Source organism: Oryza brachyantha, chromosome 3, assembly GCF_000231095.2.
Source record: "Oryza brachyantha chromosome 3, ObraRS2, whole genome shotgun sequence".
Lineage (NCBI taxonomy): Eukaryota > Viridiplantae > Streptophyta > Magnoliopsida > Poales > Poaceae > Oryza > Oryza brachyantha.
Window position 1 is genome coordinate 812,656 of NC_023165.2, and position 18,232 is coordinate 830,887.

General features: G+C 37.0%; 1 protein-coding gene across 1 annotated transcript in view; it reads left to right on the forward strand.

Annotated features, from left to right (window-relative positions):
- Positions 1–17,880, forward strand: part of LOC102717323 (callose synthase 9) — a 28,157-nt gene extending 10,277 nt beyond the window's left edge. Inside the window, exons 20-51 of the mRNA XM_006649224.3 lie at positions 281–330; positions 1,238–1,324; positions 1,728–1,813; positions 1,887–1,911; positions 2,667–2,761; positions 2,848–2,929; positions 3,045–3,205; positions 3,299–3,419; positions 3,895–3,992; positions 4,103–4,193; positions 4,314–4,474; positions 5,824–5,933; positions 6,091–6,225; positions 7,589–7,657; positions 7,740–7,920; positions 8,082–8,196; positions 8,580–8,699; positions 9,160–9,275; positions 9,374–9,457; positions 9,543–9,655; positions 10,436–10,488; positions 11,198–11,374; positions 12,080–12,127; positions 14,030–14,188; positions 14,568–14,681; positions 14,763–14,851; positions 14,925–15,083; positions 15,178–15,280; positions 15,578–15,697; positions 16,175–16,225; positions 16,321–16,503; positions 17,324–17,880. Of these exons, the coding sequence (XP_006649287.1) occupies positions 281–330; positions 1,238–1,324; positions 1,728–1,813; positions 1,887–1,911; positions 2,667–2,761; positions 2,848–2,929; positions 3,045–3,205; positions 3,299–3,419; positions 3,895–3,992; positions 4,103–4,193; positions 4,314–4,474; positions 5,824–5,933; positions 6,091–6,225; positions 7,589–7,657; positions 7,740–7,920; positions 8,082–8,196; positions 8,580–8,699; positions 9,160–9,275; positions 9,374–9,457; positions 9,543–9,655; positions 10,436–10,488; positions 11,198–11,374; positions 12,080–12,127; positions 14,030–14,188; positions 14,568–14,681; positions 14,763–14,851; positions 14,925–15,083; positions 15,178–15,280; positions 15,578–15,697; positions 16,175–16,225; positions 16,321–16,503; positions 17,324–17,560 (3,593 nt within the window). The 3' untranslated portion in view covers positions 17,561–17,880. The remainder of the gene's footprint in view (positions 1–280; positions 331–1,237; positions 1,325–1,727; positions 1,814–1,886; positions 1,912–2,666; positions 2,762–2,847; positions 2,930–3,044; positions 3,206–3,298; positions 3,420–3,894; positions 3,993–4,102; positions 4,194–4,313; positions 4,475–5,823; positions 5,934–6,090; positions 6,226–7,588; positions 7,658–7,739; positions 7,921–8,081; positions 8,197–8,579; positions 8,700–9,159; positions 9,276–9,373; positions 9,458–9,542; positions 9,656–10,435; positions 10,489–11,197; positions 11,375–12,079; positions 12,128–14,029; positions 14,189–14,567; positions 14,682–14,762; positions 14,852–14,924; positions 15,084–15,177; positions 15,281–15,577; positions 15,698–16,174; positions 16,226–16,320; positions 16,504–17,323) is intronic.
- Positions 17,881–18,232: the final 352 nt, after the last annotated feature.

Here is an 18,232-nt window from a genome sequence, read left to right on the forward strand (position 1 = left end):
GGATACCATATCCTCATAGTTATCACTATGGTTAATTTCTTTTCTTTGTCAGCGCAAGTTGAAATTTCATTTTTCTTGTGTAGTTGGAAATAGTTTTCTTTCTAATATTAGTGTTTTAAATATTTTTATTATGTTCTTTCAAGTTGCAACTGTTCTAGATGTTTGTAAGCAGAGCATGAAATTGACCTTTGGTCATCTATGTTATTTTTGTATGAGTGTTAGTACCTTCATGTTTAAACTTCAACGTACTAAATTTTGAAACTTCTCTTAATACTTACAGATAACCATAATGCTCTAACAATCCTTTCTTTATGGGCTCCAGTGGTGTCAGTAAGTAACCCTTTTGCTCTTAACTTTGTTTACATTTATTATAGATTCTATATAGTTGGAACCCAAAGCTATAAACCTTAACATGCAAACGTGCCACATCATCACCCACTAGCAATTATTATATTTAAAGCTCATGCAAGCATGCTACATCATCTTATTATGAGATTCTAAAGATTAATATGTAAGCATCCCAAATCATCATCCTCTATATCACTTCTACAATATTTCAATATATATTCATCCATCATTTCAACAATATTTAACATAACATCCATGTATCCCGCAGCAAAGCGCAGGGCATCATTTAGTTTATGCTTATGTCCCATGTCCTTATCATACTCTTTCTCTCTGCTGTACTATATTCAGGGTTATCATGTCCTAATATTGATTAATAAACTAATTCTGGAGCAGTAAGAATATCTAAAAGACAGCATACCAGAGCAGAGGGAGTTGCTGGAGGAATAACTCCAGTGTGCTGAACTTGAAAGGATTGCAAATATATTGAAGTTTTGTCCTTTAACATCCAACATGAGAAAGATACTTAGTTAAATCTAATGTAGCTAAGAAATAAATAGGAAACAACTTACAGATGTACTATTCAATACAATCAGAACTGAAAAAACAAACTGAGGAAGTTCACATGATAGTTTCTACTTCAGTTGAAAAAAGAAAAACGAATAGAACATTTATATTTTATGGAAACTCCTTATTGTGATGAATAGTTATGTAACTTTTATTATTGAAGTGAGTGTATGGTGGAGTGAGCATGCACTAGTTCATTAACTTGTCAGTCACTCCACTTATTCGACACTTATTTCTTAGGCTTATTTCTGCTGCAGTTAGCTGTTGAATATGCAGTGAATATAGGCAAACAATATATATCTAAATAGATGTTTCAATTATGCAGATTTACCTTTTGGATATCCACGTATTTTACACTGTGATGTCTGCAATATGTGGATTTCTCCTTGGTGCACGTGATCGCTTGGGAGAGGTTTAGCTTCTTGACCTTTATCTTTTGAGCTATTATAATGTGATTTTATTTGATGTGTTAACCTGTTACTGTTTATATGAGGAAATCTTTTCTTGTTTACCAAATCCCATATTCTCCATCATAGTAAATTATTTGCACATTGTCTTCAGGATGTTTCTATTATTACTTCATAGCTACCCTATGCAAAGTGCATTATTTGTGGAAGACACTTGAAATAAGTTTGTAGCATTAACACACTCATATGAAAATAATTGCACCAGTTTTGTTAAGCCTGTTTGTGTAAAATTCATGCTTTTTGTAGGCTTTTCCCCCCTTGTTCTTCATCTATGCACATCATAGCTAGTACTTTGCTTGATTTTTTTTGGGTTAATTTTTCTTATCTGTTGGTTGTCGGTCATTTCAGATCAGGTCTGTTGAAGCAGTTCACAGATTCTTTGAGAAATTTCCTGAAGCATTCATGGATAAACTTCATGTTGCTGTACAGAAAAGGTTTTAATGTTTTTATAGTTTATTGATTTATGCTTGACTGGAATTGACTAAAGTGTTTTAATCTTTTATACAGGAAGCAGCTGCTATCATCAAGTCAGGTATTATTACCTTGTTATCAGTATTTTGCTTGTTTATTTGTTCTAGCTTTTGTGTAGGTGAAGCTGCAGGGACATGATTTATTACTTCAATAACGCTCTTAAGCTGCTTTATTTATATAAAACTGTCCTACAATAAAATTACTGTACAGAGTGTTCAATCCATCTTTGGCTATTTGCCACCCAACAATATTAGAAACTTAGAAAAACATATTAGGATGGGATTTCTATTATGAAAGTACTTTTGTGATGGGCATGCCTTCCATTTAAGTAAATAGCTCTGTGGTTCCATTTGTCTACTTCCATTGAAACATTCACTTAAGTAAATAGGCATTCCTCCTAATATCTTTTTTCTCTGAATGTTGTTTCTTGATTGCTCTCATGGAGTCATGGTCTCACTCTAACCCCCTCCATTACCAGTCCTCTGCTGCTTTTGCTGCTTATGTCTCATCCTCCCTTCATAGCCTTTTTAGCATGTGCAGGATATCTGGTACAGTTCTATTTTATTTTGTTTTTGGTTGCCCTTCCTTTATGTATGTGCTATGTAACCATGATTCATTGAATGAAACATCTTTATATTGATTCGAGCTCATATTAGTTGTGCTGTTCCTGAGCGTTTTTCATCTTGACTGCCATGTATGCTTAGACAAGCTAGAGAGGTCTTAATTGTTGTTCACAGTTTACAGATATAACATGTTTTCTTCCAATTATTCATCTCTACTTCCAATAAGTTGACACTGGTATTCATAATTTATCAGCATTCAGAATTAAACAAGTTTGATGCATCTAAATTTGCTCCCTTCTGGAACGAAATTGTGAGGAATATGCGGGAAGAGGACTATATTAACAACACGTAAGTAAAGCTTCTTGGAAAACTATGTTATAGTTCTCTTGAATGTGTTAGTTAGATAGGATTGTTCTGATCTTTGACCCATACAGTGAACTGGATTTACTTTTGATGCCCAAGAATGATGGAGCTCTTTCAATTGTGCAGTGGCCTCTCTTTTTGCTTGCTAGCAAGGTCAAAAGCCAAAACTTATTTTTAGCTTTCAAAAATTCTCCCTGGCATGATCTGATGATTTCCACATCTTGTGTATGTTTTGTCACTTTGGTCACCATTTTCATTTTTATTACAGGTTTTCTTAGCCAAAGATATTGCAATTGATTGTAAAGACTCACAAGATGAACTATGGCTAAGGATATCGAAGGATGAATACATGCAATATGCTGTTGTAGAGTGCTTTGATAGCATTTATTATATTCTGACATCTATTTTAGATAAAGAAGGACGTCTCTGGTAAGGGATTTTGTGTTCGTCCTGTTTCTTTTCATCTAGCTCAACAATTTTTTTTTAAAAATCTGGGACGTGTTGGTGATGAGTTTTTCTTAGGGTGGAGAGGATTTATGGTGGTATTCGAGAAAGCATTTCCAAGATGAACATCCAGAGTGATATTCATTTCAGCAGATTGCCTAATGTCATTGCCAAGCTAGTTGCTGTAGTAGGAATTCTGGTATGTATTACGCACCTGTAGCCACAAATTTTGTAATAAAGTTCTCGTATGACCAAGCCAGGTTGAAGTCTAGTTTGAGAGCATTTTTCCCATCCATGAGGAGGTAGCATGAATTTTACATAGAAAACAGTGGTACCTCATGCTACCTCCTCATGGATGGGAAAAATTCTCCTATTTTGAAGGTTGAAATTTTAAAAAGGTTGATTGTAAATATTCTAAGACATAGAATAAAATCAAAGGCTGGAGGCAGTATAATTGTGGAGGCTAGATGCCTGGTTTAAAGATCAAGGAGCGGTTTGTATTTCTTTGCTAGTACAACATAGGATGGTATGGATTATTTCCAAGATGGGATAAGCTTCTTAAATATTTTAGAAGTTTGCAAAATTTATTTTCTGTTTGATTAATTTTTATACTTATGAACATTTTATCCAAGCTCTCTTCTAGTATCTATTAATGTTAAGGTGCTGCTTTGTAGAAAGAAACTGAGTCTAGTGATCTGAAGAAGGGGGCAATCAATGCTATTCAAGATCTATATGAAGTTTTCCATCTTGAAGTGCTTTCTGTTGATATGAGGTCTGTTTTTTTTCTTTACAATTTCCCTGTTCTAATGTTTTATTCAAAACTGTGTTCTGTTATAACATTTGTTACATTTCATTCCTAATTCCTTTGTTTATGAATTCTAGAGGCAACATTGATGATTGGGCTCAGATTGATAGAGCAAGGGCTGAAGGCCGCCTCTTCAACAATCTCAAGTGGCCAACCGAACCAAGATTGGTACTGTCTTAACACTGTTTTTTTTGTTATATTTTAATTTTCTTACTGTGTCTTCATGTGAATCTTTATAACCATTAATATTTCCCTTATTTTAATCTATGTTGGTTTAATGGAATTCAGAAGGACATGATCAAACGATTGTACTCCCTTCTGACCATCAAGGAGTCCGCGGCAAATGTTCCTAAAAACCTGGAAGCGAGACGGAGATTGCAGTTCTTTACAAATTCTCTGTTCATGCAAATGCCTGTGGCAAGGCCTGTTTCAGAAATGCTATCTTTCAGGTGAGAGTGATACTTCTATAATTTTCTCTTTGTTCTATCAGTCTGGAGTTGCTTCTGTTCAGTGTCTCATCCTGTAGCCTGGCGGCTGCCATCAGAAACCTGACGCTATTCTGTAGAAGCAGCCTATAGCTAGCCTCCCTTTAATTTTTTTTCCTTTTCTTGACTAGTACCCTCGTGTTTAATCACAGGATTCGAAGAATAATGATAAACCTAGTTAGTAATGTGTTCAAAGTTGACCATAAGTTGCTTCAGACCTTGCATTGAGTCTATGGCCATCATGGGCAAGCTCTGTTGCCTTGACGCCTAGTCTAACCTGGCCTGCCCTACCGACTTGATGCCCTTGGCACCTTTTTGTCTCCTCCCTTGCCTCATCCTGTGGCAATGGTGATGAGTGTGTGATGTTAGTGTCCAACATAGATGTACTAAGACGTTGAAGCACAGTTGTGGTCAAAGAGGTGGATGGTATTGTTATGGCACAATATGCAGTGCCTAAGATCTTAAGTGGTGTTCTGATGTTAGGGCATGCATCTAGCATGTGGTAGTGTCACAACGTGTCAGTATGGCAATATGGAGCTGATCTTGCATCTCTGCTATATTTTTGCTGATGAAATTTAGCGAGGTTATTCGTCTTATAGATAGAATTCCTTATATTATTGAAAAAAGTCCATTTTACTCCCCCAAACTAATTGATTGGACCATTAAAGCCTAAACTATTTTTTGGCTCATTTGACCCCCCAAACTATTGTAAATAGTTCACTTAACTACTTAATAACATCTCTCTTTGTTGCTATTGTTAATACAAGTATTTTAAGCAGAATTTTTTAGAGCCATAGATGACACCATTATCAAAGTTTACAAATATTTTCATTTTTTCGTTACTATTTGCTTTAACTTAAAATTATTGATGTTTAATCAATCAAAGGTGCTTCCAACCAATGTAAACTGTTTGAAGAGTTCTAGAAGATTGGTGAGACATAAGTTGTAATGGATCTACCATCCTAACAAAATTTCAGTGCAAGCTGTGACTAATATAGAGCGAAACAAAAATATATAGAAGTAACGTTAGAGAGTAATATGAACCGTTTCCAATAGTTCTGGGTGTAAAATGAGTCAAAAAATAGTTTAGGTGGCTAAGTGCTCCAATGAAATAGACTTTTTTTTTCTATATTATTCTATTGATGAATTATATTTCCTGTTCAAACCCATGTTGAGATGATTAAATCTCGTAATCTTGATGTTAAGACTTCTATTGTTTCCAGAGCATTCCCTTTTTGTGTCTTTGAACTTGGCTCAGTTGCTCTTTTTTTTTTCTGTGCATAATAGCCTGTGATATTAACTTCTTTTTGCAGTGTATTTACTCCATACTATTCCGAGACCGTTCTTTATAGTAAAGATGAACTCCAGAAGAGAAATGAAGATGGCATAAGTACATTATTCTATCTCCAGAAGATTTATCCAGGTTTGTTCACTTCCCCTCCACTGTTACTATGCAAAACTTAGTCAAGTGCCCGCTGCTATCTGTGGTTAGTTCTTGAAGGGCAGCTTCCACTTATAATTATACTTACCTCTTCCTTATTATGATTGCACAATCTAATAAAGTTGGCTCATGTAAACAGATGAATGGAAGAACTTCCTTGCTCGCATTAACAGGGATGAAAATACAACTGACTCTGAACTTTTCAGTAGCCCAAATGACATGATGGAATTACGTCTGTGGGCTTCTTACCGTGGACAAACCTTAGCACGAACTGGTTTGTAATCTTTTGAAACCTATATGGTCATGTCATATACTCATTTGTTAATGTTTGTTTCAACTGTTTTCATTTCTTACTACTATGGGTTTTTGATGACTTGCCACCCAAAAGATTCAGAATTGATTTTTTGATATTTAATGTGAACTACAGGGCCACATGTCTGAAAAATGGGATAGTAAATCAACAAATGGCAATCTTAATGAATTGTGGCATCAAACAATCAAATCCCATTTTCCCTATTATTATATACAATAAATTTTGAGGGTTGGGTTGCTCTTTCTTGCTTGACTCTGATGGTTTGGATGGCATGCTTGCTTAATTTGAATCGTGATAGGTGTACCTACATTTGATTCTTTATTTTGATACTGCAAAAGTCAGGAGGATTGTATCCACAGTTGCTTACCTATCTTTTGAAACCTTAATGAAATTGCCATTTTTTGCTCTCCAGTCATAATTCTTAGATCTATAATATATTGCAGTGATATTTAAATTGTATATGGTTGATTTGAAGTTATTTGACTTGTTAAAAAGGGATTTCTCTAAAGCAATTGATAGATGAATCTAGCCTTTTTCAAAGTTCATACCATTGGATTCATGGACCAGTTGTCTTGGTTTCGGCCTAGAAGAAAAAAAATGTATGCTGTAGTTTCATGGTCCATTATGCACTCATGCTGGTTAAGTTGGTCTAGCTATGGCTATTAGGCTTATTCACCTCACAACTTTGAATACTTAAGCTAACTCCTATTGTTTTTAGTCTTCATTTCTATATGGCATTATCTTATAGTTATGGAATTGTGCCTTTGTCTTATTTAGATTTTCGTTGCATAATGATGTTTAGGACAAGTATTAATTTTAAGTAGCATCTTACAATTTCCTCCATTTCTTTTAGAAATGATGTTTTAGGCTGACATATACTAAGAAAAGATACAACATTATAACCCTGCTCCTACCGAACTGTCTGTTTTAAGATGCCATTAAATTTGTTCCTTAATCAAAGCACAAAACATACGAAAAACAAGTAATGGCAAATCAGGGAAAAAACATAAAGCATCATCTGTGATAAAACAATAATGCCATATTAAAACATCTCACATATAGAAGAATGGAGGGAATAGAAGAACCTTATCTCAGGCTGGCTTCTTTGTTATTGGAGTTCCTACAAAATTGATTTCTGCAACATTTTACCAGAACTTTGTCAAACTACGAAAAACATGTCGGTTATATATTTTTTAAAAAATATTAATCGCATCAATTTGTACATACATCATTTGCTGTTGTTTTATCCAGTGAAGAAAAAGCCTTTTGCTTACATGATTATTTTGAAAAGTTCCAACTGTTTTAAACTATGTTAATCCTGCAGTTCGTGGGATGATGTACTATAGGAAAGCCCTTATGTTGCAAAGTTATTTGGAGAAGTTGCTTTCTGAAGGTATTTCTACTACCTGTCCTGTAAGAAACATAATGTTATTTATTTGAAGTAATATGCATGCTGTTCTGTTTTTGTTTGCTAGATACCGAATCTGCATTTGCTTCGACTGGTCTTGGTCTGGCTGATATACATTTTGAGTTGTCTCCTGAGGCTCGTGCACAGGCTGACTTGAAGTTTACATATGTTGTTACTTGCCAAATATACGGGTTACAGAAGGCAGAGAGGAAAGCAGAAGCTGCAGACATAGCTCTACTAATGCAAAGGTACTCCACTTTATATATTACAAATATATGCGCTCTTCCCTTTTTCATGCTAAATGAATTTCTTTGTAGAATCTATGGAGCGCTTTGCTCTCCTTTTCTTTCGTGTGTGTTTCATAGTATTACAATTCCTTTAAGATTTGTTTTATTATTATCTTTATCAGAAATGAAGCTCTCAGAGTTGCTTACGTTGATATTGTTGAGAGTGTTAAAAATGGAAAGCCTAGCACTGAGTATTACTCAAAGCTTGTTAAAGCTGACATTCATGGAAAGGACAAGGTCAGTGGGATTAATTTAAATTTGTTTCTCTCTTGCCTAATGGTTGATTGCCCTTATTTTATCTATTGAAAGAATCATCTTCATTGTCTATTAATCATTTTAATTGGGTTTCAGAAGTTGTTGTAGCTTTGTACACTCTTACTGCTACATAGTGTTCTGCTCCTTAAGATAGTTTTAATGCCTCTTGTTCATTCATTGTTCATACGATTTTTACTGTATCCAACCTTTTACACTTGATATCCATAAAATTGTTTATATATGCTCTCCTAGTCTCATATAGTACTGTTCTTTCCCTTACCCTTCAGCTAAAATAGTTAAGTATCATGTTCGGTTATTTGAGCAACACATTAATTCTTCCATTCACCAAAATAACTTGTCTGCAGGAAATTTATTCCATTAAATTGCCTGGTAATTTTAAGTTGGGTGAAGGGAAACCAGAAAACCAAAACCATGCCATAATATTCACTCGTGGAAATGCAGTGCAAACTATTGATATGAATCAGGTATGCAACTGTCTACATATGTTTGATTATTAGTTAGCTCTCTTACAAAGTGGATAGCATTTCCTTTTACATATTACAGCAAATATTATATATTATTTATTATTTGATGGACCTTCATCGCTTTTCTCCAGTATTTAAATAAAAGCACTTCCTTGTCCTTTATTCAGCTCATTTCTTAGTAATCCCTTCCTATATGTTCAGCCTCTTTTATTGAATGGCAGATCTAAGGTGGCTCAATATATGTTCATAGAATGTTCTGGACAGTTTTTGTAGTTTATGTTATGTGCATTTTTTTTTCATTTTAACAAGGCTATAGTTACCAAAAAAAATGCAATTGAAATAGCTGCATACCGCTTCTCTTGGTACTATTGCCAGAATACCATGTTTGTTTCTGTCTGCCAAATGACTCCTTTGTTCCATCAGTTTTGATTTTTTTTTTCTTTTTGTGGTGCTATTGAAGGATAATTATTTTGAAGAGGCACTCAAAATGAGAAACCTGCTTGAGGAGTTCTATCAGAATCACGGCAAGCACAAACCTTCAATTCTTGGTGTTAGGGAACATGTGTTCACAGGAAGGTGGTGTTTCGCTAGATTCTTGTTCATTACTTTTGTTGTGGTTTATTTCAGACTTTCAGTAGTTTTCTCAGTTCTAACCTAGAATTTCTCTTTTGTAGTGTCTCTTCCCTTGCCTCCTTTATGTCCAATCAGGAAACTAGTTTTGTCACATTAGGACAGCGTGTCCTGGCCAATCCACTGAAGTAAGTGCTTTAACGTAATGTATATTTCTAGTTCATGAGTATCATTTCAAGTTAAATAATGTCAATATTTGGAACACTTTTGCAGAGTAAGAATGCATTATGGTCATCCAGATGTTTTTGATAGAATTTTTCATATAACGAGAGGTGGAATAAGTAAGGCCTCCCGTGTCATCAATATCAGCGAGGATATTTATGCAGGTAGGACTAGTGACCTTATTATTTTGTCTTTTTCTCATTCTGGTTGTTGCATGCGCAGTCTCATTCAGGTTGCATACTTGCATTATTAATTACTCCCTCCGTCCCAAAATGTAGCCATTTCTAGAGGTGGGCATGGGGATTAAGAAAGTTGGCGGGAATGGATGGAGAAAGGCTGTGCTTGGTTGAGAAGAGAATGTGGGTGATAAAATTAAATGTAGAATGGTTGTGATTGGTTGAAATGATGAGGTAGGTGGAGAAACAGCTTCATGTTGGGGGAAAGGGTGGGTGGTAGAAACATCTTTATTTTGGGACGGTGGGACTGTGGGAGTATTACATTTGGTGAAAATTGGCATTTGCTGTGTGTGATGTCTGATGATGCACATCCATGAACTGGACTTGATCAGACAACATGTGGGCTAGCTTGTAGGGTAAAATAAGACTTTAGACCTCTTTTTCTCGCCCATGAACCTGATATAATATTATTCTAGTGCTTGGTGCTGTGTTTCAGTAAATGAAGCTAATTTAGTAACCTGGATACTACAAAATGTGTAGAAGCCAGTCAAGCCACTTGTGTGTTGTAAATTATCGTATTTTTGTTGCAATTCTCTGTATTGTTAATGCTCCGCATCTTTTTGCATTGTTTTAGTTGCAATGCTCTGCATTTGTTGCAGTTCTCTGTATTGTTAATCTTCCTGCTTCTGCCTGCCGTTACAGCTAGCCTAATTTTTGTTACACTCACGGTATTATATCTTTTTTCCCTGATGCATCTATGAACTCCAGGGTTCAACTCAACTCTGCGCCTAGGGAACATAACTCACCATGAGTATATTCAGGTCAGAATTTTCTTCATTCATATTTTGAATTTTCTGCACTAACATCTAGCTGTATCAGTCAAGAATACCTTAACCTCCGAATGGTAGGCATGAAAACCTTAAAAGAAATTCAATATGTTATTGCCTCTGTCAATCCCTCATAATTTTTAAATTTTTGGGGTAAGGATGTTGTGTTATTTAAAACTAAAGGAGGATTGATTTAACAACAAAATTGAATTAACTCACCTTTGGAGGAAGCATGTCTCATTTCATGTTGTAAAATGAGATAGTTGGAACTCTTGATCTTAGGTCATTCAGTCATGTATAGAAAGATTATCTTCCATTTGATGACCAGAGTTCAATAATACCAGAGTTCTTGGACAAATTCTGGGGATTCTTTCATTTAGAAGTCAATGTTCTCAGTAAACTGAAAATGACATAAATTTGCACTTGATTTATTGTCCATTCCAACATCGCACTATTGATTTTCTATTCAAAATTGTTTGGCAGTATCACACTGCTGGTTATTGTTGTGGGTGATTAGGGAGAGAGTTGGTGGGAAAAGCCTTGTCTACACCAGGAGTATTATGCCGATATTGTCAAAGTCTCACCTGCTACCGAATGCTCGAACAAACTTTTTCTGCTGCACCATCGACTCTAGCAGTAGAACTGTGGCTGACCTTTGCTGGCTTGCGAGCATTGTATTGATGTTACAAATATAATTCTGTAGGTTGGAAAGGGACGAGATGTTGGTCTTAATCAGATTGCACTGTTTGAAGGAAAAGTTGCTGGAGGAAATGGCGAGCAAGTGCTTAGCCGGGATATATATAGACTTGGACAGCTTTTTGACTTTTTCAGGATGTTGTCCTTCTATGTGACAACTATTGGGTTCTACTTCTGCACCATGGTAATTATATTTCCCTTGCTTGATACCTCTTCTCAAATAGATGTCATGTAGAGTGTCTTTAGTTAAACCTTTAAAACTTTGTCTGCTAATACACAGTGCAATAATTTAGAATTTAAAACTGAAGCTAGTAGATTGTTTTTTTTTTTTCCTGTAGTTTCTACGGGCTATCAGTAGAGAGTATTGTTCAAAGGTGTATATTGGAGGTTGTGTCCCAAATGGGATGTCCCAAATGGAGGGAATAGGTCAATGCCACTTCAACTACCATTATCTGTGTTCTTTTGGTACCATTGTGGGCTTGTGGCTGGTACTAATATTATTAACAGACCAGATAAAAAGAATATTTTTGGTGGAAAACTCTTCTGTTCACCTTTTTTCCTCCAAGTACTCTGTATGATCTCTTCAGAATGAGTATTTTTTACTGAGCAATACACAATCTCATAAACTGCAGAACATTTTACTATGCATTTCAGTTTTATACTTCAGAATTGTGCATTACAAGCTATATCTATATACATAGGATTTGCAATTTTATATTATATTATTTTAAGGTGCTTGCGTAAAACTAATATGTATAAAATAAATATTGATGCTACATATTGATCTTGAGGTGGATGTTAAGTTTTAACCTCCTAGCCCTAGGTCTGCTATCAGGTTTATCATTCTAAACATAAATTCTGATCTTAAAGTTGTTTGCTCTTTTTGCAGCTAACTGTATGGACAGTGTACATATTTCTTTATGGGAAAACCTATCTGGTAAGGCAGAAAACAGTTCTATTTTCTTTGTTTTACTTTATTTGATAGTAACATCTCTCTGTAACAATATATTTGGAATTGACCTCGTTTTGCATGTCAGTGTACTTGCTCAGTGTCCACCTCTTGTAGTGACTTCTCCCAGATTGCTCTATGCTGTCAAGTGTACAAAGTTTCATTAAGCTGATAATTTCTTGTTATTATTGCATCTTGCTTGTATTGTTCTGTGTGTGCTATGATCTTTATTAGAGCTTTTATTATTTTTTGAAACTTTTTTTTTATTTTAAACTTAACCCTTCCAAAACTTATTTCTAGATCTGACCTTTTATGGCCACGCTAGGCGGGGTGGCGTGACAATATTCTTCTACCATGCCAGTCTTGCTAGTGTGGCCAAATAACGTCGTCACACCATTCTCCCTAGTGTGGTTGTGTTATTTGGCCAAGGCAGGGTGACGTGACCAAAAGGTTTAGATATGGAAATAGGTTTTAGGAGGGTTTAATTTTAAAGTTAAAAATGTTCGAAAATAATTAAAAAAAAAACCTTTATTTTATCTCTTGTACATCAAGTTGGAAAAAATTCTAACAACGACAGATGATTTTTTGGGGAGAAAATTACTATTTTGGCCACGAAACCGAACGGCTTCGTTAAAATAACCTTGGAACCGCGGGCTTCGCTGAAATGACCCTATATCCAGCGACGTTGCTTTCAAATGACCCTCAACCAAATTAGAGACCGAATTGCCCCTAAATTTTTTCTCCCGTCCATCTTCTCCTCACTCCCTCTTGCCTCTGCCTCCTCGTCGCCGACCAGCAGCCACCTCGCCGGACGGCGAGCTCCCGAGCGACGTCGCCCCGCTCCACCGTCGAGTCCTTCCTGCCGTCCGACGACGAGCCACCGTGGGCGCGGCTGCCGACAAGGACAGGCGAAGCCCGGAGTCCGCGTTGTCCCCATTGAAGTCCGGCGGCGTCCGGCGGCGTGGGTAGACGTCGGGTGCGGGGCGGCATGGGCGTCGGGCGGCATCCGACGGCGCGGGTGTCCGGCAGCGAGGCGGCGTCGTGGGTGTCGGATGGACGTCGGGCGCAGGGCGGCGTGGGCGTCGGTGCTTGGGAGCTCGTGGGCGTCGGGCGGCATCCGGTGGCGCGGGCGTCCGGCGGCGAGGCGACGGACGTCGGGCGCGGGGCGGCATGGGCATCGGCGCTCGGGAGCTCGTGGGCGTCGAGCGGCATCCGGTGGCGGGGCGGCAGCATCGGCGTCGGACGGACGTCAGGTGCGGGGCAGCGTGGGCATCGGCACTCGGGAGTTCGTGGGCGCCGGGCGGCGGGGCTGCGTGGGTGTTCGGCGAGGTGGCTGTCGACCGGCAGTGATGCTCGCTGCCGGCCATGTCCGATCGAGATAGGCGAGGAGAAGCATGGCAAAAGGAAATTTTCGGGGGCAATTTGGTCAGTAATTTGATGATGGCCATTTGAAAGCAGTGCCACCGGATACGGGGCCATTTTAGAGAAACCCGCGGTTCCGAGGCCATTTTGACGAAGCCGTTCGGTTTCGTGGCCAAAATAGCAATTCTCTCTTTCTTGGGGGTAAAATATGCTGGGGGCATTGGTGCACCTTAAGCACTGTTTTTATTGGCTCGTGCAATGCTCACACGCTGTGTTCCTTCTATATTCTACTTTTGCACCTCTAAAATTCATTGATGCTTAATGCATTTCAATGTTCTTGCTTCCTTTTAAGAAATCCTGTTATGATGCTCACTTGCTGCATTCCGTCTATATTCCACCCTTTCAACATTTTGCACTCCCTACCTTGTTCCAGTTTCTTAGGTTCAGTTTGTGACATTTTTTACTACAGTCATCTGATCAGGATATTGTATTGTAGTTGACATATTCCTTTTATTATTTGTTTCCTAGGCTTTGTCTGGAGTTGGAGAAGCAATTCAGAATAGGGCTGATATATTGCAGAACACAGCATTGAATGCGGCTCTGAACACTCAGTTTCTTTTCCAGATTGGTGTATTTACTGCTATTCCCATGATTCTGGGTTTCATCCTGGAATTTGGTGTCTTGACGGTATTCCTTTTCCTTGCTCACAAATGATCTAAGCTATTCCGTCTAATTACTCATGGCCGATTATCTGCCATGGAATGTTGTTTTTCTACAAAATGATTTCAGCATCTTGACGCAACACATTAGTTGATATAAGTCAAACCATCTTAATGCAAATTCTGTTATTGAATTCAATGTGCTACACCGCAACAGAAAAATTCAGCCTTTGCCTATTTACTGTTCTAATGATATGTTCTTGTATCAGTTGGTTGCTTGTTGGGTGGAGCCCATCTTTCTAATATTATTGATTTTTCTGCATCTGTTAGCTTTATTTGCTGATACTGTTTCTATTGTTTTATATAACTTGCCTAAATGCATCTTTACATTTAAATGTGTGATGCAGGCTTTTGTCAGCTTCATCACAATGCAGTTCCAACTTTGCTCTGTATTTTTCACTTTCTCCCTGGGTACAAGAACTCACTACTTTGGCCGCACAATACTACATGGTGGTGCAAAGGTGGGATCCTTTGTTTTTAAGTGATGCTATCTATTTCAGAATTTTACTCTATTGATCTGATGCATTTCTTCCGATTACCAGTATAGAGCAACTGGTAGGGGTTTTGTGGTACGGCATATCAAGTTTGCTGAGAACTACCGCCTTTATTCCCGAAGCCATTTTGTGAAAGGGTCTGTTTTCACCTGATTTTATTTCAAAATTGCGTGTGCAACTACAGCCTGATGATTGCTCTTGTTTTTGCAGGTTGGAGGTTGCTCTTTTGTTAATAATCTTTTTAGCATATGGTTTTAACAATGGTGGAGCAGTTGGCTATATTTTACTATCCATAAGTAGCTGGTTTATGGCTGTTTCTTGGCTTTTTGCTCCCTACATATTCAATCCATCTGGATTTGAATGGCAGAAGTAAGCCGCTAAGTGTTCTATCCATTTGTTACTCTGCATAATTATATTTAAAATTTGAATTATTAGGATTAAAATAGCTGTCTACCTCTCTCAGGGTCGTTGAGGATTTCAGGGACTGGACGAACTGGCTCTTTTATCGAGGTGGTATTGGGGTTAAGGGAGAAGAAAGCTGGGAAGCCTGGTGGGATGAAGAACTGGTAACTGAATTTTGCCCATGTACAATCAGCATTTGTTATTGTGTCTAATCTTTTATTCTGTCTACACATCCTTTTTTAGGCCACTTTTATTATTGTTTTCGTTGATGCCTCTTTTCCAGTTACTGTGTCAGTGCTGACACTTCTATTGGCTTCTATTTTTCTACCGTATGCATATGACTGAATTGAAGCAAGTAATGATAAGCTATATAACATTGGCAAATGGAATATATTGGATGCTTTTACTGAGCTAGATTTCTTTGAATGATACTAGTTAATATCCGAACATTTCTTTTTCAGGCACATATTCATAATATTGGTGGAAGGATACTTGAAACAGTACTTAGTTTAAGATTTTTCATCTTCCAGTATGGAGTTGTTTACCATATGAATGCAAGCGAATCAAGTAAAGCATTATTGGTATGTTTTTAGCATCCACTTGCTTGTTGACATGAAATTCATTGACCACATATGTTTCAGTTTTTGTTAACTTAGTGAAAATAGTCTTTATTTTAATGTGCTATATACTCTGATATTGAAATCAAATAACTGAAATATGTTTTTAATTGAAAATTTGATAGCATACTGCTACCTCCATCTCATAATATAGTTATTTCTAGCGGTCAAATCTTCTCCGAAAATGTAGATGTTTCTTCCCATAGCCCCTCATCTTAACCAATCACAACCATCCTTCATTTAATTTCTCCACCTGCTTCCTATTTTGAGCTAATCACAACCTACCCACCATTTAACTCCACTACTTCCTTAATACCTACTCTCAAGCCAGAAAAATGCTTACATTTTGAGACAGATGGAGTATTGATTATATATTTTGATATTCACCTATTGGTCTAGTTAATGGAGGCAATGTAGTGAAACATGTAATTTGCTTTGTAGGTATATTGGATATCATGGGCCGTGCTTGGTGGGCTTTTTGTCCTCCTACTGGTATGTCAATTCCTTATGTACCGTATGAGGTATATATATGAGTAATATCACGTTGCCCAATACTAACTTGTTTTCTTTATTGTGTTAATCTGCAGGTATTTGGATTGAATCCCAAGGCCATGGTGCATTTCCAGTTGTTCCTCCGTCTTATCAAAAGCATTGCATTATTGATGGTTTTGGCAGGCTTGGTTGTGGCAATTGTGTTTACAAGACTTAGTGTCTCAGATGTCTTTGCTGCCATCTTAGCATTTGTGCCAACTGGCTGGGGAGTTATTTCGGTGAGTTTCTTATAGAAACGCCAATGTCCATTGCATTCTGTATCTAGCGCTTGCAACATCATTCATGATGGTGCAAAAGTGAACCACATCTTGAAAATTGTTCTTGCATAGTAATTTAGTTCATGAAGAAGTTCACTATTCTCGTAAGTTATTTCACTGAAGTACTTAACCTCCCTAATTTCTTTAGGCCTTGCTCCTTGGTACTATTAAAGCTGTTTTCTCTGTAAATATATAGCGTTTGACTTTTTTAGATAAACTTTTGAAGCTTTTACTACCAATAGATCATAAATTATTTGTTTGAAAACATAAAATGTTGTGTAGATATGTTCGGAGAAGTATTTTAAGTCAATTGTCATATCGTTTTATTGGAGGGAGTAGTTCATTGACTCCCCTCATGCTAATTGTCCTTTTTTTTTCTCTTTGTTCAAGTACACTCCATCTTTTCGCTTATGCTTATAAGCCAAAATTAGAATTTTCAACCTTAAATTTAGACTTGATTTTGGGGTTTTCACTGAAGTTTATTTTTCAACCTTGGTTTTTAGATCGTTAAGAATACATTTATAAAAGCTTTATTCATAATTTATTTTTCATTTGCAAATATGTTGTTTAGCTTTTTCTATGAAAAATCCAAACAATCAGTGTTTTAAGTTGAAATTTTGAGGGATGATAGATGGTACCATCCTTCATAGCCCAAAATGCCTCTCCAAATTTTCATGACTATTTTTCTATTGAGCACCTTACAGCTAATACTTCATGTTCTTTGTTTTCTCCGTTTTCATCATCATTATTCATGCTCATGTTTCTTTTTTTATGATACAAGATCGCTGTGGCATGGAAACCTATTGTGAAGAAACTAGGTCTGTGGAAAACAGTGCGCTCTCTAGCTCGACTGTATGATGCTGGCACAGGAATGATCATTTTTGTCCCGATAGCCATATTTTCGTGGTTTCCTTTCATATCCACCTTCCAGACACGACTGCTATTTAACCAGGCTTTCAGCCGAGGTTTGGAGATCTCTCTCATTCTTGCTGGCAACAATCCAAATGCGGGAGTATGACTGTAGCAGTGCGCCAGTTCCCATCCTAAGCATCTCCATTCAGATGGTGCAGCTGTACAATCCCTGTGTTCGCTATTAGCTGTAGGATGTATATATTTTCATGGACGGCAAGTTATGGATGTATCCTACCCATTGGGCCACATTGTTGCATTTTGATCATAGTGCTAATTGTGATTGTTACCGTTGTTTAGTAGCTTGCTCAGTTAGCATTGAATGTTTAATATTTTAGTATGTACTATGAACAACTTGAGAACTGTGACTATGACGTCTTGTGCAATTTATAAGGCACTAAGTTTTTGATCGGAGTTTAAATCACCAATGGCTCAAAAATGTGTGTTTTTTGAATTACATGGAATACGTTTGACATACTTGCGATAGTCTACAGATGAAGCGAAATCCCCAAATTCGTAACAAAGCGATACATACTCCATCTGTCCCAAAATATACCTGTCCACCATTAATCCCAAAGTGATGCTATTTCTCCACATAACTATCATTCGAACAATCACCACCATTATTTATTTATTTTTTCACCAGTTCTCTTCAGAACTAATCATGATAGTACCTTTAATTATTTTCAACTATTTTTTAATCTTTTGACCTGTGTCCAGTTCTATAAATGGTTATGTTTAGGACGTAGGGAGCTGTTTTGTAGAGCTATTTAGATACAGG